This window comes from Trichoderma breve, chromosome 5 (assembly GCF_028502605.1).
Source record: "Trichoderma breve strain T069 chromosome 5, whole genome shotgun sequence".
Classification (NCBI taxonomy): Eukaryota; Fungi; Ascomycota; class Sordariomycetes; order Hypocreales; family Hypocreaceae; genus Trichoderma; species Trichoderma breve.
The window spans coordinates 1,519,578-1,541,228 of NC_079236.1; the positions used below are offsets into that span (position 1 = coordinate 1,519,578).

The 21,651-nt window shown below is 53.5% G+C and overlaps 9 protein-coding genes across 9 annotated transcripts; 5 read left to right on the plus strand and 4 right to left on the minus strand.

Annotated features, from left to right (window-relative positions):
* Nucleotides 1-668: 668 nt before the first annotated feature.
* Nucleotides 669-1,329, plus strand: T069G_08166 (uncharacterized protein; the record flags this gene model as incomplete). The annotated part of the gene is made up of 3 exons (XM_056175376.1): nucleotides 669-782; nucleotides 894-945; nucleotides 1,106-1,329. 3 exons carry the CDS (start codon nucleotides 669-671, stop codon nucleotides 1,327-1,329), a joined length of 390 nt encoding a protein of 129 aa, XP_056026325.1.
* Nucleotides 1,330-1,842: 513 nt separating this feature from the next.
* On the minus strand, nucleotides 1,843-3,282 carry T069G_08167 (haloacid dehalogenase-like hydrolase domain-containing protein; the record flags this gene model as incomplete). The annotated part of the gene is made up of 1 exon (XM_056175377.1): nucleotides 1,843-3,282. The coding sequence occupies one exon, from the start codon at nucleotides 3,280-3,282 to the stop codon at nucleotides 1,843-1,845; it is 1,440 nt and encodes a 479-aa protein (XP_056026326.1).
* A 1,043-nt stretch (nucleotides 3,283-4,325) lies between these two features.
* On the minus strand, nucleotides 4,326-5,595 carry T069G_08168 (uncharacterized protein; the record flags this gene model as incomplete). Its single annotated transcript, XM_056175378.1, has 2 exons — nucleotides 4,326-5,276; nucleotides 5,341-5,595. 2 exons carry the CDS (start codon nucleotides 5,593-5,595, stop codon nucleotides 4,326-4,328), a joined length of 1,206 nt encoding a protein of 401 aa, XP_056026327.1.
* A 523-nt stretch (nucleotides 5,596-6,118) lies between these two features.
* On the plus strand, nucleotides 6,119-7,227 carry T069G_08169 (short chain dehydrogenase domain-containing protein; the record flags this gene model as incomplete). Its single annotated transcript, XM_056175379.1, has 4 exons — nucleotides 6,119-6,517; nucleotides 6,581-6,649; nucleotides 6,738-6,963; nucleotides 7,058-7,227. 4 exons carry the CDS (start codon nucleotides 6,119-6,121, stop codon nucleotides 7,225-7,227), a joined length of 864 nt encoding a protein of 287 aa, XP_056026328.1.
* Nucleotides 7,228-8,700: 1,473 nt separating this feature from the next.
* On the plus strand, nucleotides 8,701-9,606 carry T069G_08170 (phosphoadenosine phosphosulfate reductase family domain-containing protein; the record flags this gene model as incomplete). The annotated part of the gene is made up of 1 exon (XM_056175380.1): nucleotides 8,701-9,606. The coding sequence occupies one exon, from the start codon at nucleotides 8,701-8,703 to the stop codon at nucleotides 9,604-9,606; it is 906 nt and encodes a 301-aa protein (XP_056026329.1).
* A 658-nt stretch (nucleotides 9,607-10,264) lies between these two features.
* T069G_08171 (methyltransferase TYW3 domain-containing protein) lies at nucleotides 10,265-11,289 on the plus strand (the record flags this gene model as incomplete). Its single annotated transcript, XM_056175381.1, has 2 exons — nucleotides 10,265-10,714; nucleotides 10,789-11,289. 2 exons carry the CDS (start codon nucleotides 10,265-10,267, stop codon nucleotides 11,287-11,289), a joined length of 951 nt encoding a protein of 316 aa, XP_056026330.1.
* A 250-nt stretch (nucleotides 11,290-11,539) lies between these two features.
* Nucleotides 11,540-12,187, minus strand: T069G_08172 (uncharacterized protein; the record flags this gene model as incomplete). The annotated part of the gene is made up of 3 exons (XM_056175382.1): nucleotides 11,540-11,920; nucleotides 11,996-12,053; nucleotides 12,144-12,187. 3 exons carry the CDS (start codon nucleotides 12,185-12,187, stop codon nucleotides 11,540-11,542), a joined length of 483 nt encoding a protein of 160 aa, XP_056026331.1.
* Nucleotides 12,188-16,218: 4,031 nt separating this feature from the next.
* On the plus strand, nucleotides 16,219-18,084 carry T069G_08173 (ferric reductase like transmembrane component domain-containing protein; the record flags this gene model as incomplete). Its single annotated transcript, XM_056175383.1, has 1 exon — nucleotides 16,219-18,084. One exon carries the CDS (start codon nucleotides 16,219-16,221, stop codon nucleotides 18,082-18,084), a length of 1,866 nt encoding a protein of 621 aa, XP_056026332.1.
* Nucleotides 18,085-18,822: 738 nt separating this feature from the next.
* On the minus strand, nucleotides 18,823-20,659 carry T069G_08174 (tetrapyrrole (Corrin/Porphyrin) methylases domain-containing protein; the record flags this gene model as incomplete). Its single annotated transcript, XM_056175384.1, has 3 exons — nucleotides 18,823-19,141; nucleotides 19,199-20,261; nucleotides 20,326-20,659. The coding sequence occupies 3 exons, from the start codon at nucleotides 20,657-20,659 to the stop codon at nucleotides 18,823-18,825; spliced, it is 1,716 nt and encodes a 571-aa protein (XP_056026333.1).
* Nucleotides 20,660-21,651: the final 992 nt, after the last annotated feature.

The following is a 21,651-nucleotide window of genomic DNA, read 5'->3' on the forward strand; positions in this document are numbered from 1 at the left end:
TCGGTACCTGAGCGGCACGCAACGGGTACATGCCGTCACGCACGGAGCACACCACCAGTGCTTGAAGTGAGTGACCTGCAGCCCGGAGGTCGAGAAGCTGGGGCTTGCATGAGATGAATTGCAGCTCACAGTTGAGCTTCACGTGGAGCTAAAAACAAGGTACATGCCGTCTTACCTGTACATACGAGACAAGGAAGACAAGTTAGGTATCTAGCTGCTGACAAACCCTGAGAAATGTCTTCGTATCCCAATTCCCCAGGCACAGTATTCAGTAGCATTCAAGCATTCACATGCACAATTCCCGCCACGCTCGTCATTGGCCTGTGGAAATTGCCCAGCAGCCATCAGGCGGCCTAGCGCGCTGTGATGTGACGGCGATCAATGCCCAACACGCTGCATTTTTTCATGCCTGGCCTGGAACACCAGTGAGCTCATGGTTACCTAAGCTGAGCCATCGCAACAACCAAGCTTGCAGACCATGTGACTTCTCACGTGCATCATCCCACCTTCGGCATTGGCCAATGGCAGCCTCGGAATCTCGGGTTGAAATCATCATACGACCCCAGCTTTAGCACCACTATTCCAAGCAAGCTTTTGGCCCATTTCTCGACCTCCAAAGAAACAAACCTCCCCTATCAACCAAACCTACGCCAATTCGTCCCGTCAAAATGGCCTCCATGATCACCCGCCGCTTCTTCTCCACGACTGTCCGTCGCATGTCCGTGGATACCGCCTCCAAGGCGGAGCTCCAGTCCGAGTCCAAGCGCAACCCCGAGATTTATGTGCGTCATATTGGAAAAGGCGAAGCTCTTCGTCTCGCAGCTCCGTCGTGTCCCGCGCCGCTCCCTTGAAGGTTTTCGATGGCTAATGGTTTTGTTTTGGGGTGTTTATAGATCCTCGGTGGAGTTATGGTTGCCGCTCTGGGCGGTGCCGGCTTCTACTTCGGTATGCGACCCAGACATGCAACTCCTTGCTGGACATGATGCAATGCAACTCGGCCATCCTCGACATTGGGCCCTGCCTCTGTTTCTTTACAGCAGCGGCCGCTTGCACCAAGTACCATATGAGAATCGCCAAGTACTATATACTAATGTTTCCATTGCAGGCCGATCTCCCACCCACGCCACCTCTGAGTCTCCTGTCAACGTCGCCAGCATGGCCTGGGAAGGCGAGGGCAAGGGCAAGTACCAGTACCACCCCGGCGGTGACCCCAACGCTGCTCCCCGTGATGCTCCCAGCGCCCTCAACGTTGTCATCATCCCCAACGTCACCGCTCCCAAGGAGTACCACGACAAGTTCAACAAGTGGGGCAAGGAGGGATACCCTTAAATGGTGGAATGCGCACATGGAAACTGTGAGCAATGATGGAAATGGTAGAAGCGGGCATTCTTGTATTTAAATGAGGCGTGTTCGCCTGTGTAGACATATGGGTGTGGAGGGGGATGTGTCATGGTTTTTAAAACAAAACGATGATGAGACAGAAAAAGAAGGAGAAGAAAAAATGAAGATTATTTTTGCATACACCTTCAAAAGTGAGGCATTGGGGAAGAGGTAGTAAACCATCACTAAGTAATTGAACGGTTTCAAGCTGCAGTCGTCTCATCACCTTTGCCAAATCGACATCACTCAAATGGAACAGAAGTGTCAAGCCAAAATACATCATGGCCCCTATCATTGCAGCCCTTTCTCAATCATTGAGAGAATATTTCCTATCATAACAAGCCTGTCAAACAGGCAACCCCTCATAAATTTCTAGCCCTTTCGACGCCAATGTTCTGATTCTTCCCTATCAGATCCAAACACCTCCCTTATACCTCACTCCTACGAAACACCAACCCATGGCTAAGAAATCAGCATATCTACCTCCTCGCCCGTGAATCCAAACAGGTAGAGCAAGTCCAGCATGCTCTGTCCGTTCAATCGCGCCCCAGCCTCCATCTGCACCGTCGGCTTCGCATTCCACGCCACGCCCAGGCCGGCCTTTTCCATCATCAGGAGGTCGTTGGCGCCGTCTCCAACGGCAATGACCTGGGACAAATCGATGCCCTCCTTTTGCGCAATTTCAACGAGGAGATCGCGCTTGCGCTCCTTTCCGACAATGATGCCCTTGACTTCGCCCGTGAGCTTACCGTCTTCGATGACCACTTCGTTGGCGTGCGCATGGTCGATGCCGAGCTCCTTGGCCAACCATCCCGTCAGCGGCAGAAAGCCTCCGGATAGAACAGCCGTCTTGACGCCGAGGCGTTTCAGCGCCTTGAGCAGATCCCGCACGCCGTTGGTGACGTCGAGAACAGGCCGAAGATCCTCAAAGAGGGTTGCCGGTAGGCCCTTGAGAAGCGCGACTCTCTCGCGGAACGATGACTCAAAGTTGAGCTCACCCATCATGGCGCGGTGCGTAATTCCAGCCACACGCTCAGCAAGATCCGGCGGGTCCTTGATGGTCTCAGCCAGCAGGTCAATGACCTCCTGTGTGATGAGGGTGCTGTCCATGTCAAAGACAACCAGTCTGGGGTGCTTCCTCCACAGGACATCCCTCTGCAGGGCCACGTCGACATTCCACTCCTGCTCAAATCTGTAAATCAGCTCGTGTTTCCGCAGATCGTCCAGGCTGAGGTAGCTGGGCGACGGAGCGGGCGTCAGCGTCAGTTCAACGACCCGGGGGCTCTCCTGGTTATCCAGACAGCGATGCGACGAGTGCGGCTCCTCGGCGCCGTCAGGCAGGGGGAACGTCGACATGAGGTGGAGGAAGGACGTGATGCACAGCGGCGAGACGTAGGAGCCGTAGAGGTGGTCAAGCTGCTCCGACTCCTGCGTGGGAGGCTCAAGAGGGAACTCGTCCATGCTGGTCGTCGGCGCCATGTTGGGAGGCAGAGACTCGGTGCTGTCGGCCAGCCCGGACTTGGCGGGGGATCGCGACCGGCTGAGGCCCCCGGAAGAGCTCCTGGGCGGCGCATTGCGGTCGGATCCCTTGTAGAACAGCGTGGCGATGAGTCTGTCCGAGCGGCGGCCAGCAGGCGGCGCGCAGTTGGGATGCGAGTAGCTGTGCGAGACGCCGCTGTCGACGATGATGGGCGGGTGCTCGGGCGACGGCACGCCATTGAAGGGCAGCTTGGGCGACTTGGACGGCGACGAGTCCTCGACGACGGTGTCGATGCCGTGATGGGCCTCGGGGATGCGGTGCTGCGGCGGGCGATACTGCTGGTGGTCGCTGAGGTACGAGCTGCTCCGCATGCTGCTGGTGAGCTGCGGGCGTTGCGACGACGTCTTTGCCGTGTCCGCCATGATGATCGTTTTTGCGCCGTTTAGTTATTTGAAGCAGATGTTGGATGGCGGGCAGAAGCAAGCCGCAGCGAAAGCCGGAGAGCTGGCTAGACGAGGGCGAGGGCGAGGACGTGGAAAGCCGCAAAACAACAGCCTCCCCAGAGTTTCGTCGGTTTGGCAGCCTCGCACAAGATCGAGGAGGAGTTTCAAGTTCAGCCTGCCCGCCGCTTTTGCCGCTTTTGATTTCTCGGACGGGGGGTGGAGAGATTGCTCCGGGGTCGCACTAGCAGAGCAGAGCAAAGTGGACTGGGCTCCAAGTTATGGTGTGATTTGCGCATAAAAAAGAGTAGCTGGACGGGGAAAATGAATGGCTGGTGATGGATGCGGGCAGATTTCTGGAGGAGGGGCTGCGATTATACTGTGTTGTACGTATCCATGGAGTGCTTTTACTTAACCTGGAGCGAGATTAAATCTTTACTTTTCACTATCAAGAAGCTTTGATAAGCGACCAATGATGAATATCTATATTTTATTGAATTGCATTACACTGAATTTACCAACAAGTCAATCATCAAAATAAAAACTCAATGCAAATGAGACATAAAGAGAGAAAACTTCAACGCCTCCAGTGAAGATCATTCGTCACTGTGCAGTAGCTGTAGCCCCGCGCCTGTCAGTCCCACGTGCACACCAAAAGGTTAAACCACGCTTAGTCATTTTGCAATAGACAGCAAAACTCCAAGAAGACCATCATGGTCAGTCAGATGCCATATGATTGATTGTATCAGCTGGCACATCTATAAAATTACTTTCTAATATTGGAGTAAGATGAATCGCCCATCGTGAAATTCAATACAATATACGGAAAAATTAGTTGTCAAAGTATCTATAACAAGTAATAAGTTGAGTTGTCGTGTAAATCATTCGTCAACCCCCAGCGACTGTTAGGCTTTCAACAACTCTCCTTTACGCTCAATACGCCTTCCACAAACAAGTGAAAAAGAAAAGAAACGATAAACAAAGAAATATATAAGCAAAAGAGGCATCATCATATCTCTCATCTCTCAGTCCTCAGACCGCAGCCCCCATCTCACCATCACAGGCCTCCTCTTACCCATCCAATTCTCCATCTCGTCAAGTCCATGATGAAACCCCCAAATCACCATCCCTAAATCATCCATATCCTCCGGCAGTGCGTCCCGAGTGTCCAGGATGAACGTGCGAACCGTCACCTGCAGCCTCGGCCCCCGCTCCCACATGGCCTCCCACTCCACAGCCGTCTTGGCCTCCCAGAGCGCAACCTGCGCCGTAAACTTGAGCTGCAGCGTGCGCGCCTCGGCCTGGTCCCAGCCTTGCTTCAGGAAGGTATACGTGCCGGAAAGGATCTCCACGGTCAGAATGGTGCGGCGCATGCTTTCGTAGTAGATCCAGGAAGCCCAGCTGTCCATGGTCTTGGAGAACGACCGAAGTCGCGGGTACAAGGCCGACAGCAGCGCCTGAACAATGGCTTCGTCTCGCTCCGCACGCATTCGCTCTTCGAAGTCGTCTCTCGCGAAGAACCGAATGCACTGGTAGACGACAAAGGCCTGTAATACCGGCAGCAGGTCGAGCTCAGCTCCGACGGCGATTTCGGATGCGGAAGTAATCGCATGGCGGATGGAGCCAATGAGACGGGCGACTCGCTTGGCAATCTCGCCTCGCACGAGCGCTGCATTGGCCGTGTTCCTCATGCAGTGCAACGCGCTTGCGGCGAGGGCCTCCTGCAGCACCTCCGATGCCGACACCTGCGTGTGGTGGATGAAGCAGTTCTGGCCCGTCATGGCCAGGATTTGCGGCTGGATCGCAAACCGGCTAGCCGCCCACTCTGTCCGCGACTGGAATATCTGGCCAGTCGTCACAGCAGTGTTGGCATTGTCAAAGTAAAAGAACTCGGGGGTGGAGAACTCCCGGCCAAAGGGGGTGGGCTCTATCGGCCCCGAATAACGGCCCAATGACAAGACGGCCTGGTCCTGGTCCTGAGACATGTATTGGTCTAATGAGGACAGCAAACAAGGCACCAACGGTGGGGGTACCGCTGACGAAGGGCCCGGAGACAAGTATGCACCGCCATGACTGCTCCCGCTGCTGCTGCTCCCACTGCTGCTGCTGCTGTTGCTTCCACCACCAGATTGCCAGATGTGACTCAGATCCTGCGTTATACTCGGATCCGCTCTCATACTCGTAGGCGGCGAGTTCAGTCCTAGTTGTTCCGCGCTTCCAATTGCCATCCAGGGATAGACGCAGTCCTTCCTCGCCCTGCGGCAACGACCACACGTCGGCAGGTCCAGGTCGCATCTCCGCTTGCCAGCCACACATGCGGCACACGATTTTCTACGGGACGAGATCATGGCGAGCGGTAATATGGGAGATCTGCGGAATAACGAAAGAGGACGAGTGCGGAAGTGAGGGAGGAGAAGCAAGGCAAGCTTCGAGAGCTCGGGGGGGCTTGTAGACACGGTTCAGCTTGTCCCGACACGGCCCCACAAAAATGCGGAATTCCGCTCACGGCCCCCCGTCGGAGGCGGGACTGAGAACCGGCCATGGAACAAAGAAGCACAGCATTGTATGGAAGAAACTATGCAGATGCGTGAAGGAAAGTTCAAAGCATGATATCTCTTGATTCTGTATACATGATGTACGCTGTGCTGTGATTGCGTAGATGTAGTTGACAAATTAAATATTAAAAGAGTGTATATATAGGACGTTGCGAGGAATAACTAACAATGGAGCATTGGACAACATACCGAAATCGACATTCATAGGGTCAAGTTCTTCAAAAAAAACTGTAGTCGAAAATAAGCATTGAAATTCATCCAACATGGCAGACGCTCAGAAGCAAGAGTTCGACATCCCATACCGCGTCGTCTCCATCACGGAGAAGACGCACAAAACCTCCTACCCGGCCATCTCTCCCTCCCGCCCCGCCCTCTCCCAAGCCGGCCGGACGGTCCTCATCACTGGCGGCAGCGGGGGTATCGGATACGGAATCGCCCTTGCATTTGCGACAGCCGGGGCTGACCGGGTCATCATAGTCGGCCGGGATGAAGCCAAGCAACAAGCTGCTGCCGCGAGCCTCGCTGCGGAAGCGGGTCCTGCTTCGCACACCAAGTTCGAGGGGAAGGCTGCCTCGCCTGGAAGCCCAGAGAACATCGATAGCCTGTGGGATGCCCTTGCGTCCGAGGGTGTGCTTGTCGATGTGCTGGTGCTGAATGCGGCTGTGACTGGCAGCTCGCTGGAGCGCAGCTTATGGGTGAGGGGGTGGGAATCCACCTGGGAACAGTTCATTGTCCATGTTCGCTCAGTTAATCACTACAGCGAACGCTTTTGGAAGCAAAACGTGGATAAAAAGGCAAGCCACAGATCCCATACTACTTTTCCATGGTTCATCCATCATAGATCGTGACAGAACAGTGTGCTAACAACGTTGCTTGGTGCAGAGATATCTCGTCAATGTGGCTACATCTGCCATCCACGAGTGGGAAGCTGGGGTAAACACCAAAGCCTACGCATTGACCAAAAACTCGGGAGTGCTCTTGCTACAGCAGGTTGCACGAGATACACCAATCTCCAAGATGCAGATTGTCAGCTTTCATCCAGGTGCCATATTGAGCCCTGGAGCTAAGAGTGCGGGAGCGACTGAACGGACTCTTGACTGGGATGACAGTACGTATACGGCCCATGTTCCCAGATATGATCTTTCTTCAGTTCTGGCTTCCCTTGTTGGCTGATCAATCATCTAACAATCCTTGCCATTTAGTCAGCCTCCCCTCCTCTGTTGCCATCTGGGCGGCATCGGACGAGGCAGCGTTTTTGCACGGCCGGTTCATCTGGTCAGCATGGGATGTCGAGGAGCTGCGGAGTGGGCCCCTCCGAGAGCGTATAGAGCAGGATGAGAATTATCTGCGAATCGGTGTTCATGGTGTATGATTAGGTGGCACATTGTTGCACGCACGCAATTGAATAAGTCGCCTAGTGGTTGTGTACAATAATATCGTCTATAGTGGTAGCAGTGTAAGACTAGGCATTGGTCGACAAGCCAGAGGAGAAGAGGAGCAACCCCGTTCTATCCCGATTCTTCTTGCGTCACATAAGTATTAACCTGCCAGTGAGTGAGAGGCTTACTTGCAGCAGAAGCACTCACCTCGGACTCTCGGGCGTGTGTAATCAATGCCTCTCCTCCCCTTGTGATGTCGCCATCAGCAAAGCGCTCCATCATATCATCCGAGCTGACGAAGCACACCTCGCTAGCACTAGTAGGCAATAATACAGCCTTCCCAATTCAGCCAATATTCAGCTCCTCCAATAATCCTCATAGCGACGAGCCGGTTCGGACCCTCGCGGCGATCCACACCCGGCCCATAATAAATGGCAAATATCAGCCAACCGGCGCTCGGCTCCCGACTCCCGCCAAGCCGCCGACAGCCCGATGGCGCACAAAATGAAGCGTCTGCCCAGTCGAGATGGCTTCAATTTTCTTGCAGCAGCTTGTCTAGACATCTCCAGTTCGATCCGTCACTCTGGTAGCTCTTTCAACCCCGGATTTCCAAGCTCTTTGACCATCCCTTGAGCTCTTCATGACGCATATTGACGATTCTTCCAGATGCATTCGTCATACGGGATGAGATCATTCACTCCCTCGTTTGCGATTACCATACACTTCCGGCAGCCACTCCATTTCTAAGCCAACAAGCCCCGGAAAACCCTTCGCTGCCCCAGTATTTCGAAAATGGAGCCTGTCCAAGTAGAAGATACTCGAATGATTGCTGATTCGCCCCGTGTGATGCAAAGTCCATGTTACTGAAATTCAATCCTGGAGGTCCCGCTTCCAGCCAATCAGAGCCGCTAGCTCGACATCGCGGAAGCTTTGGCGTCGATGTCGTGATCGCTCCTAGACGCAACGCCAGACGCCCAAGGAGCTTCCAAGGCGCGTGCTCAATGCATTTTGGCTCGTTTTCTGCTCCCTCTGAGCGATGTTCCGACGCCAGGCCTGGCAAATTGGACGGGGGTCTGCCTTTGCAATCATTGGGGCTCGGTTTTTTTCAGGCAGGAGAATTAGTCAGGGCGGGCGAGAAACAGGGCCACAGATTCCCCAGATTGCCTTCCTCTCATATACAGAGAGCCTGCCCCCCAAAGCTTCTCCGTAATAATAAAAGTTCAGCTTCCATTCTCTTTGCTCCCATAGATCCTTTGACTGGACATTCCTCTTTGACCAGTGACGCCTTTTTTGTTCAAGAAACTAGTCCCGAAGAAAGACAGCCACTTGAATCTCTGAATCGTCTCGCAATCGCAAGCACAATTCTCTTCCCAGGCACAACAGCCCAAGCACCTCTGCTGTTGCCCAACCGAGGGATCATACCAATCTTCCACCCATAACACACACTCTCTCTCTCTCTTGCCATCATGTCCGTCATCATGGAGCAGTCGACGGTTCAGTCGTCTTATAAGATTGATACCAACGACATCGAGTCTGGTTATGCCTCCGGCCAGTCCGACTACTCTCCGTCACCGAGAGAAGAGAAGCCCGATATTTCCCTCAGCAAGTCTCACATCGAATACCTCAACCAGCAGATGGAGAACATGCACCCCATGGACATCCTCCGCTTCTGCAGAATCATGTTCCCCAACCTCTACCAGTCAACGGCATTTGGTCTGACGGGTCTCGCCACCATGGACATGCTGTCCAAGATCCAAAAGGAGAACCCCGAGTCTCGCACTGTCGACCTCATCTTCCTTGACACTCTGTATCACTTCAAGGAGACATATGAGCTCGTCGACCGGGTCAGAGAAAGATATCCCAACGTCCCCATCCACATCTTCAAGCCCGACGGCATGGAGACTGCCCAGCAGCTCGAAGAGACGTATGGAGAGGAGTTTTACCACACTGCCGGCGACATGTACGACTGGATCGTCAAGGTTGAGCCCCTGCAGCGAGCATACGACGAGCTCAAGGTTGCCGCCGTGCTCAACGGCCGTCGACGATCTCAGGGTGCGGCCCGTGGCTCCATCCCCATCATCGAGCTCGATGAGGAGCGAAACATCATCAAGATCAACCCCATGGCCGCTTGGACCTTTGCCCAGGTCAACGAGTACATCAAGGAGAACAATGTCCCCTACAACGCCTTGCTTGACCAGGGTTACAAGTCGGTTGGCGACTGGCACTCGACCAGCCCCGTCGGCGAGGGAGAGGATGAACGTGCCGGCCGCTGGAAGGGCCAGAACAAGACTGAATGCGGCATCCACAACAAGAAGTCCAAGTACTCCGAGTTCGTTGCTCAGCGGGAGAGCCAGACTGCGCCTGTTTCATGAGCGCACGCGTTGTATCTCTCGGGTGAAGCGCGCTCTCCGCACGCAAGGCCGGGGGACCTGGATAGATTTGTTATGACATGATGAGCGTTGATGGCATTGGCGATTGGAGTCTTTGAGGAGTTGCTTCGATGGAACAGCATTGGATGGGGGTTTGGACCCCATAGATATATCATGGGCGGCGTTCGGCTTGATTTGTTTCTTTTTTCCTTAATCATTCTCTTCCCGAGAATTCACCGGCTGAGCAGGTACCTGACAAAAAGGCGGCATCACTTGCCCGTGGCAGTAGATAGCGAGAGCAAATAAAACAAAAGTAATTCATCATCAACCCTTTGCGTGTCTCTTTATGAAATGGTGAAGGTTAGAGAAGAGGCATCACGAAGTCAGCGCCGGCTCGGTTTCTGGAATATGGTTATTTGAGCCACTGCAGTGCCCCGCGCCTCGCCCCGTAGATAAGCGTCTGACAGCGATCTGCCACACTAGCCACCAACCTTTGATAGGGCATTATCAAGGCTCATTCTCATTGCAAGATCATACTCAATTTTCAAACTACCTCCAGGGTAATGTTCACGGACATCTCATACTAGCAGAGCGATAGGTTCATATTCAATTTTCTCTTCTTTTTTGTTTGTAATATTTTTATTCAGATATCGCCTCCGTTATGCAGACTCTCACTCAGCCGTCAGCTCCATTCCGCGAGAAAAAGTCAAAAATCCTGGAGCAGCTTGCGGTTCCAGATACCGAATACTCTGACGCATCACCCAAAGGCTCCGTCGATGAAGGAATCCGGTATCTCATTGATGAAATCAACACTGCAGAGGGATTTGTAACGACAAGTAGCTGCGCTGGCCGTGCGAGCGTCTTTCTCGAGGGCAGAAAAACCAAGTCTGGGGATGGAGACAATGGCGAGGGTGAACAGGTTGCAAGAGTAGGCGGGAAGGGGGCTGGAGGAACGTGGCTGTACGTTTCTCACGATGCTCGGGATGATGGGGACGAGACATATGTGGATTGGATGCAGAGTTTAGGGTTGTCGGATGAGGTTGATATGATTGAGACACTTCCAGATGGAAGTGGTGAGAGGAGACTCATACACTTCAAGTTTGAGCCCATGGTGAGCAATTCTCTTTCATTTTCATGAAAAAGACGGGGGCTTTATGACAAAGGCTGACTGAAAACTTTTCACAGATTCTCCATGTTCTTACGGCATCACTTGGTCACGCTCAGCTCCTCCTGCGTTGCGCCTTACAAGCTGGATTCCGAGAGTCTGGCGCCATCAACATCACTTCTCAGTCCAACGAGCAAACCATGCCCATGGTCGCCATCCGCTCTATGGGACTAAGCCTCGAATCCCTCGTTGGTTACCAGGACTCGGAGGGCCAACGCCGACGGATAGTCTCTGCCGGGTATTTCAAGATGCTTCTACAGATATCCAACGAGCGGTTCGTGGAAAACACAAAACGCATAGAAAGATTCCGGTCAGCATTCAAAGAGGCCGTGCTGGAACCAAAGTCGTCAAGCATCCCGAAGAAATTGAATCCTGAAGGAAAGGAGTGGGAAGATGCTGCTGCTAGGCGCGAGAGGTTGCGAGCGGAAGGGCTGAAAAGGAAAGCGGCTCTTCAGGCCGAGAAGACTGATGCACCATCACAAGATATAGACGTTGAATTGCAAATGGATTCTCCTTTTTAGCGTAATAAGTTCTTTTTTTCTGTTCATACATTGTGCCCCATGCATGCAGCTTTTACCGCTGCCGTCTTGCTATAGTGTACAGGTATACACACCCATCCCAACTCGCTCGCCTTGAATCCGGTCAGTGCGTTCGAAGCACTGGCTTGTCATCGTAAGTCTATATAGCCGCTGACCTCTCTTCTTTTGCTTCTTTCTGTTCTTTTCTACCGTCTCACGTTGTCTCCTTTTTCATATTCTTAAAAAGAAAGCTCTATGCCGTGACCTTGTTGATCCAGTCCTTCTCCAGCTTCTTCACTTCCGCCTTGAACGCCTCGACTTCGTCATAGCACACCAGAGGTCTCCTGTCGTTCTCTCTCAAGCATCGAATGACATTGTTTCGTGCCGTCTCCACACTCTCGGGCAACTCTCGCACAATCCTGCGCTGCTCGAGCTTGTTGCGCAGCTCATCAATCTCCTTGCTGACGGTGTAGCGGCTGGGGCCCTTGTCGTCGGTGATTGAAGGAGCCGCCTCTGAGATCTTCTCGTGTGCGAATTTGAGGGCGTCGGACTCTTGCTTCTGCAGCCTCTTGAGCTCTTCAGCAACGCGGGCCTGGATATGTTGCTCAACTAGCTTGGCACGGGAGGCATCCGTCTAGGGGAACCGATGGATCAGTCTCGATAGAACATTACAAAACTACAGGGAAATCGAATCGAATCGAGGGCGTACTTCGGGGCTAGTTTGCAGCGACTCCATGACGGGCAGAGAGACGCTTGGCGGTCCTGAGCTGTTTTGATATAAAATTTCACCTCGTTAGCTGGCGAATTGGGGGGCAGCCGGGAAATGCTTTAAATGTTCAATTGACGTGATTACATACACCTTCCATTCGTAGGCCTGGGGCTTCGACTCTTGGGCACCCATGGCGACGGGCTCAATGGCGATGCGACAAATGTAGGGCGGGTTGAGCTCGTGATGGCGCTTTTTCGAAAATTCCGGGCATATTCGGCTGGCGTCACTGAGCTGCCGGACCCGGAGGTTTCTGCCTGAGGAGCAAGTGTGGCTAGTGACGTGGCACAATTGGATGCGGTTTATGTGGCTGGTGCATTGCCTCATTGCCTCCAGTTGATTTTGATCACCTCAGTCGAATGGTGCTCCATTTTTACTTGATTGCCAGCCAATGGACAGCATTACAAAAACGAAGCATCCCTCGGGTACGTACAGTACATGTGCATATGTCACAGTCACATGATCGACGTTTCACTGTTCAATTGCGAATATTTTGAACTGATTGATAAAGGTGACTGTTCAAGATACAAATCACAAGGCACGGAATTTCTGAATGGAATTGATGAATAAAGGAGAAGCCATTCAATAAGCCCACTCGCCTTCTATTCAACTTCAGATCGATCTTGCTAGTGCGCAATCTCTGCAATGTTTCAGAAGGCCTTGCATTGCTCCATTCTGAGTGGCGCATGTAAGATTGCCGAGCCTTCCTCAACTGCTGCACTTACTAACAGTTACGTCTTCAAAACCAGGACAGATGCAGTCTTCACCATTCATCGTCACGACATGTCACTCAATTGTCGTGCCACGAATACTCGAAGAGGCTTTTCTTCTCTTTCATATTGATTGAGCCAAGATGGTGATGACGGCTACTACTTTGGCTTCATCGGGTAAGTCGCCGAAGAATGCGTGGGGCAGTTGAGCAAGTTGTGGCCCCTGGCAGCAGTAGATTAGATGAATGGCCTTGGCCTCATCTTCCTGTGACATGCCAATGCGATGGGCTCCGACGGGATGGAAGGCCTTTTCACTGGCATCATGCTTGTTGGGCTTGCCCACGTTTTCTCGCCTTGTAGTCTTGCTATTCCGCTAATGTATAGAAATTCCGGGCAAGCGGTGAGCATGGCATGGCATAGTGGAGAGGTGCTGCTCGTGCGCAATCTTAATGGTAATCTTTGGCAATATATTTCTTAATATCTGTTAATATCCATCCCCAGCAACTGAGCAGGCGGACCCGGGCAGATAATTGACTCTTAATAGGTGCCTCTCAGGTTCAGGTCGAATATTAGCAAGGGGCAGTAGGATACGATTTAGGGCAGAAAATATCTCCTTATGACCTCGCACATCATGCCACCTGCGAGTCTGCTCATGCCATGCGGTGCTGCCAGAGTGACATTTGTGCGGTTGGAGGAGATTACGACGAAGACGAAGTTTTTTTTTGGCGTTGCATCTCGGGCTGAAACGACGCCTGCTCTAGTGTTGCCGCGATGGCTTCCGCAAATCCGATGTGAAGTCCGGCTTGTGTCTCTGACTGGCTGCCCTCTTCACTGCAGTGTCGCAGTCGGTCGGAACGCAGAACCAGTCATGCTGAGTTTGCCACTCCCTCGTGTCTCTGTTTCCTCTCAGGCAACGGCAGGGAAACCACAAGAAAAGGCACCCCTGAACTAGGCTTGATGGCATGCAGGGCCCGCTCCAGTGGCTGGTTTCAGAAACAAGCAGCCAGTCAAACGGCGCATATCGACGTCAGACCCCAGCATCTGAGGCCAGAGTTTGCAGCCAACCACGGCGTCCGGAACGGCGTTGGAGATGGTGCTTTTCCCTCTTGGGCGCCCTTCTGTCTTTTTTGCGTCGGTCATCCCTGCATAGCGCTCCCGAGCCGAGTCGAGAGCATGAGGGGAAGAGGCGCTGTTAGCCTATGGGTGGATGAGAGAGAGGCAAAGAGGGCGCCTAGAAGTGCAAACCGGCCAATTCTGACCGAGATTCTGCAAAGTCTGCTGAAGATGATGCCGGCGATGTGGGTTTTTGACTTGGCAGCAGTTACGAAAGTATTGACTCGTATCCGTAACCCTGGAGGGCTGAGTGTCAATGCAGGCACCAAGGGCGATTGTACACGTAAGTACACGCGCATCGAACTTGGCGTTTACATGTGAGATCAATTGATGCAAGTCGAGGCTGAGTGATGGTGCCATATTGAAGCCATTTTTGATTTGATGAATGTCGTTCACGTTTCTGAGCCAGCCATCGAGGTAACTCACCACTTTAACAGAGACAGACAAGCCTCAATGTCGCGGTCAGAATTAAGCGTAAACTCAAACAGCAGACAGCAGCCGTCGAATTGATGTCAGTCCTTGATGGGGCAGGACCTATTGATTGACTTCTTCCCTCGCAGCACACACACACACACACTCGTGATCTCACGGCGAGTCTCACCATCTTCTCTATTTAACTTCTCAGCTGCAGTGGCGTGCTGACGTGCTTCTGGTACCTGCGTCTGGCGTCGTGCAAACATGCTTCAGTCCAGCAGAAACAATAGGCAGCTGGCGTTTTTAGCGGCCGCGTGCCACTGGCAGCCATCCAAGCCAACCGAGCGGAGTTGGGCGCTAGACAGCTACAGGGGCCACCAAAAGGGCTCCGTCGAAGCTCCATAGGGCCCCCATAGGCCCCCATAGGCCATCCCGTTAGAGGGAGCAGGGCCCTGGCTTGGGCGGTCCAGGGCGTCTGCTGGGGCCCTCGGCAGGGGCGCGTTGGGAGTGGGAGCGCTAATCGCTTGGCTGGCTGGGCAGCTTCAACGCCCAGCAGCCACTGATCGCCTCCCAAACATGCCATCGCAGCCATCAGGGGGAATGTGGGCTGCCGAGGGCGAACCATCTTTTACTCTCCCTGCCCCCTCGAGGCCTCTTGTTTCCATCATCGTTTTTTGCCTGATTGTCTCTTTTCTTCACCAGCTTGGTTGGCTCGGCTCGACCTGTCCATTCCCTCAGTCCTTCTGCGTTTCATCTGATTTGCCCACTCGCTCTCGTCGTCACGTTGTTTCCACCTGACTGAAAAAAAGAAACTGAAAAATTATTGAACTACTTCAACTGCCCTCCTTCGCAGTCATTTCTCAAAGGGGCTGGTGATCTTCAACACCTTGACAAGCCCTGCCGTCATCGACTCAAATCTCCATCTCCATTGATCTCAATACTATCAATCTATTTCCTCGAAACAATCTGCTGCGTGCGGCCTATTTGTTTCTTTTTTCTTTTCCAGGACCCCCTTGGCGCGGAGATCGGCTGGACTATTGCAGCTTTGCGTTTCAACCACCTCCACTGGACTTTATTTTTTGCCGCTACACTCGCATAACCGCCTGCAACATACCAGCACCCGATCGTCAAGCTGAAACCTTGGACCGGCATAAATAAACACGCCAAAGCAAACGCACTCTTTGCAAGACAAGCAAAAATACCGCTCCCGGTCGCCTCCTGTCACTGTTATTTTGTCTATTGTTATTTTTTTATTCTCGACTTCCTGGTCCTTGCTCGAGTCTCCATCCCATACACTATTCCTTAGCCACGGGTCCACTGCGTGCGCGTGTCAGCAACCCCCCCAAGACGAAACAATCGAATCTCGCAAGGAAACAAGTTCAATTATTGGACCGATTCAATTGCCCCGAAAGCCGACTGGCCGTTCTGGAAACAAATTCTATTTGCCGCTACTGCGTGGTGACAACCTTGAACCTCAGGCTACCGGCACACACACACAGCAACGGGAGTGACTTGGGTCCCTGCACCCAGTTTCTGCTTCTTCGCCTGTTCAGAGCGAACCAGCTTCCATTTCCTTAACCCCCCCTTTGGACCTTTCCTTCTTTCCCGACCCTTCGTTGTGTTACATGCACAGGATGCTATTCGACAACGAAGCGTAACACATACGAATTGTTTTTCTTTTTTGCCCTTTCTTCCGGCCGTGACTCCATCTCGCTACTGAGTGGCGCTCTTTGGAACACGGTCGACACTCTCGTTTTTTCCTGTTTGGGTTCACGAACAGCACCTTTTTGGTTGGCGACGGTTCACTCTTTGCGGCCTGTTCACCACTTCATTCATCCTCACACTCATTTACCCTGCCTCTCCCGACGACGAATCCCTAAACCTCTTCGAGAAAGAAAAAAAGACAAAAAACACCAAGACCAAGACAAGATGGACTTCCATCCGCGCCGGTTCGCTGGTGGCATCGAGTCTTTGGATCCCACTCGTGTCCTTCAAGTCAGGTCGTCGGATAGTTCAGAGGTACCATCCAATCCAACCATTGCACCCTATACCACCGCGCTAAATGGTGTCAATCAGAATCAAAACAATCTCTTCAAGGATATTCTCTGGACAAGTCTGGGAGCTGTTGCCGTGATTGTATTACTTATCAGAATCGCAGAACTAGTATGGGCCAAGCTGCGCCAGGTGTCGGCCATGTCGGTGCCGCGAGACAAGCAGGGCTACTGGAAGATTTCGCAATGGAGCTGGATGCCGAGCATGAAGAAGCACATGATTTACGCTCCTCTGTTCGGAAAGCGACACAACCGTGAGTTTCGCTTCTCGTCCGCCATCAACGTCGGCACTCTGCCCTCAAGGCTGCACGCCACGCTGCTGTTCCTGTACCTCGCCAGCAACATTGCGTACATGTTCATCCTCGACTGGACGCAGGCCAACTACTACTCGTTTTGCGCCGAGCTGCGTGGCCGTGCCGGAACCTTGGCCCTCGTCAACATGGTGCCCCTGATTATCATGGCGGGCCGCAACAACCCCCTTATTGGCCTCTTGCAAATCAGCTTCGATACGTACAACCTCCTGCACCGATGGATGGGCCGCATCGTGGCCATCGAGGTCATCATCCACACCATTGCCTGGGCCATCCCGAGCGTTGCTAACAGCGGCTGGTCTGGTGTCTGGCACTCGATATTCAAGTCGCCCTTCCTCGGATATGGAGGCCTTGGCACGCTCGCCTTCACTCTCATCTTCATCCTCGCCGTCTCGCCCCTCCGACACGCCTTTTACGAGACGTTCCTCAACCTTCACATCCTGCTCGCCGCCATCGCATTCGCCTGCACCTGGGTCCACTGCGTCACTGCCAGCATTCCCGGTGGCCTGCCGCAGCTGTCCTGGGTCATCGCCATCCTGGCGCTGTGGATTGCCGACCGCCTGGCTCGCATTGTCCGCATGGCGTGGGTCAACTGGTCCGACAAGGGCTTCTCCGACGCTCTGTGCGAGCCCATGCCCGGCGAGGTCACCCGAGTCACCTTCCGCCTACCGCGATACGTCAACATCAAGCCGGGAACCCACGCCTACCTCCGCTTCCGGAACGTCAATGTGTGGGAGAGCCACCCCTTTTCCATTGCCTGGGTCGACCACGAGATCCAACACTCCCTGCCGACATCCGAGAAGGAGCCCCTCACCGCGATGGACCGTAGCAATGCATTCACAACGGTGTCGTTCCTCATCGGCGCTCAGACCGGCATGACACGGAAACTCTACAACACGGTCAAGGAATCAGAACAGGGCATTCGGATGAAGGCGGCGCTTGAGGGCCCGTATGCTGGACATCACAGCCTCGACTCGTACGGCCACGCGGTCCTGTTTGCCGGCTCCACTGGCATCACGCATCAGATTTCCTACATCCGACATTTGCTAAACGGCTACAACGAGGGCACAGTCGCGACGCGGCGAGTAACGCTTGTCTGGATTATCCGGGAGTATGAATCCCTCGAGTGGGTGCGCCCATTCATGGACCAGATCTTGCGAATCCCGAACCGCAAAGACATCCTTCGCATCCAAGTCTTTGTGACGCGACCCCAAAACCCTCGCGACATTGCCAGCTCCAGCTCAACGGTCAAGATGTTCCCCGGACGTCCCAACGTGCCGCTATTGCTGGCCAAGGAAGTTCAGGAGCAGGTCGGCGCCATGGTCGTCACCGTCTGCGGGCCTGGTGCTTTGGCAGACGACGTGCGCGGCGCCGTCCGATCGGTGCAAGGCCACACTGTCGTCGATTTCATTGAAGAGAGCTTCACTTGGTGATGTGCGCATATATATAAACGCCATCTATCATCTTCATCTGGGCATTATGAAACGATGTTTGCAAAAGAATCTTTTTATACTATACTAGATGGGAGGGGGATCCGAGGCGCTAGCCGGCGAAGGAGCACGGGTTTTTTTTTTGCCATTCGACGTGTATATATTTTATTAAATCTGCGACGCGGAGATTATAGCATCTACGGAGAGGGATGTATCAGACGTTGTATAGAATCTGCATCACTTCTCTATACTCTTTTTCTTACAAGATGAAACGGCGCAAGACGGTTGTGTTTTTTTTTTGTTCAATAGCATAGCATCTGGGGAAATTGGACTGACATTTATTTTCTTTCTTGTTAATTCTTCTCTCTGTCTCTTTCTTTTTGTGTTCATGACTATGCATGTGTGTACGTCGTGTGACTCCAATCCCATATGAAGTTTGTAATATTATACTTGGAGATGCTATAGTATTTCATTTGTTCTCTTCCGATAAACTAAGACTTTTTAGTTGAAATAGTTGTTGATATACAATAAAGAATAATAACATGATAAATTGCCTGCCATGCTTTTTTCCAATTCACCATTGGATAATGTACACATAAAAATACTCCCTTTTCACCAGATGTTCAAAACTCCTCACCAGAAAAAAAAAAGGCCAAGAAAACACCGTTCAAACGCCGTTTACCCTGTTTATCCCCCTTGCTCACCAAATCCCCCCCTCCCCTTCCAAACATCACCCAATACCTACGCTCCCACTGCCGCCGCCAGCCCCTGGAGTTGCGCGGGCAGCAGCATCCCTTCGTCGTCCAGGCCCCTGAACCCTTCCTCGACGACCCACGCCCTGCCTCGCTCCCTGGGGTGAAGGAACTCGCATGAGCGGCCCACGACGAGGAGGCCTGGCGGGCGGCTGCCCTCTGCTTCGATGGCCTCGGCGACGTGGGCGAGGGTGGTGCGGATGACGCGCTGGTCGGGACAACTTGCGCGCTCGATGACGGCGCAGGGGGTGGAGAGGGGCCAGAGGGTTCTTGATGACGACGACGACGGAGTTGTAGTGGTGGTGTTGCTGGGTTCGGGGGTTTCCTTGTCTTGGTCTGCTTCGACGGCGGTGGTGAGTTCGCGCACTAGGCCGACGATGCGGTGCAGCGCCATGAGGAACACGACTGTCCGCGAGGGAACGTACTCAGGCGGCGAGGGGGCCTTGCCCTTCTTGCCCGTGCCGGTACAGATGAGGACCTGGTCAGCGACGTCTCGCTGGGTAGCTGGTATGGCGGCGAAAAGGGGCGCGCTGAGGGCGCTCGTGACGCCGGGCAGGACCGTGACGGCGCCGGCGGCCGCGAAGCCGTGCTGGCGGAAGTAGGCGAGCTCCTCGCCGCCGCGGCCGTAGATGAAGGGGTCGCCCTGCTTGAGGCGGAGGACCGTCTTTCCCGCCCTGGCGTGCTTGAGGGCGGCGGCGAGGAGCTCGTCCTGGGCCTGCTCGGCGTTGCCGGGGAACTTGCGGGCGATCTCGACGGGGGTGCGGCGCGGGATGAGGTCGAGCACGCCCGAGGGCACGAGCTTGTCGGCGAGGATCAGGTCGGCGGTCTGGATGGCGTTGTAGGTTGCGCGGGTGAGCAGGTCTGGGTGACCCGGCCCGCTGCCGGCGAGGATGATCTTGCCCTGCGACCGCTCAAGACCGGCATCATCGAAATCGCCATCTCGGGGCCTGCGCTTTGCGGCGTCTGACTCTGCGGCGCTGCTAGCGTAGGCTTCGAGAAGACGATGGACGTCATCGTCGGTGACGGAAGCGAGCTTCTTCAGGGGCCAGTACTCGCAGACCTGACTTAGCCAGCGCATCCTCCTATTGCGCCGGGCATCGTCCTCCTCGGTGACGAGCTTGTTGAACAGCGCGCTCTGGTCGACGGAGTCATCAAGATCCCCAAGGCTCCCCCCCTCGTCGTGCTGCTGGATGCGCCGCCTCGCCTCGCCGAAGCGGTGACATGCGGCGCCGAGGTTGGGAGGTAGAGAGGAGGCGATCTCGCGGCGGATGCGGGAGGCGAGCTTGCAGCCGCGGCCGTTTGTGGTGACGCCGATCTGGAGAGGGCCGTCGGAGTGGACGGAGAGGAGGGAGAATGTGCAGAGATGGGGGGCGTCGACGACGTTGACGGGAATGCGGTTGCGCTTGCAGAGGGAGGAGATGTGTGAGGCTTGAGAGGTGGTGATGTTAGTTATTGGGTTGTGTATGTATAGTTGAAGAGAGTAAAAACGCACCGAGTTCGTCTCGTGATGCCCCCGCCGTTACAAACACGGCATCGACGACTCGCCCAACCTCTTCTCTGCCCAGTCGAAACAAATGGTCATCTTCAAATTCCTCGCGCACCCACTTGACGCTGCCGTCGTCAATCTTCTGCTGCAGGCCGTAGTGCAGCTCAGCCGTCTCTGGCGCAACGACGATGGGATGGGCTCCAGCCCCGAGAGATTGTGCGCATCGAGCTGCGGCCAAGGGGTTTGTTCCGATGACGAGATGGACGTTGCCGGTGCAGTTGAGGCCGGCGAGCAATGTGTTGCTGCTGCTGGTCGTTGTGAGTGAAGGTGAGGTAGCCATTTTGATATGGCGGGATGTCGGGAGGCCCGAGATCCGGGGGATGTTGGAGCAAGGTTTTGAAGGTTTCACTACGTTGATATAGAAGCTATTTGAGATTGGAATATTGCCATGTATCTCACAAAACTGAAAGTAAAAGAGTGAATATTTACTCTACTCTACTTACAATTATTTAAATAACAATCTGAATCGAATCGTTTTATCCACATTGAATCAAATCTCACCAGTCATGTTCCCTCCCGACAGCCCGACGCCCCCAACGCCGAACAGCCGAATGAGAGCTTTTTTCTGTCTTACTGAATTAGTCAAGCCCCAGCTCCAATCCGCTGAGCTGTATTACACCATTTTGGCCAGCTCTTCGCGGGTTGGACTGGACTGGGGCTCTTGGCTGCTCTGCAGAAATGATCAATCTGCCACCAAGTTGACGCCATTCCCCCATGTGGGGCCGCTATCGGACTGATAAGACTTAGGCCCATCAGCACTGATTACGAGCACAGGTAGGCAGATTGTGAGCAGCTATCGATAGCTATGGAATACACAAGACGAAGCATCTCCGAGGCGCTGAGTTGTTGTTCACGAGAAATGATAAAAGGCCGCTTATCGGGTGAATCGGATTGATTGCATTTCCCGTGAGTATTGACATGATGAGCATCTCCGAGGTTTTGTTCAGTTCAGATCTTCTTCTTATCAGACTCATAAATAAGCCGGCAAGTCTGACCAGATTGTGAGATTGTGAGCTTGTCATGATCTGAACATCTCCGAGGGGCTTCTCCAGATCTGTCCGTCTTTGTGTCAAAAAGGTAAATCATTTTGCGGGGAAATCGCTAGTCGCTTTCCGCTTCGCTTCGCATAAATAAAGAAAGACAAAGAATAGCAAGGCGTGAGCCTATGACTCAAGTTAGATCTTTACGGCTCTCAATACTGTGTAAGAGTTGGGGATGGTATATAGGATTCACCTTCATACAATCCTTCATGTTTCTGTTTCGTGGGGGGAC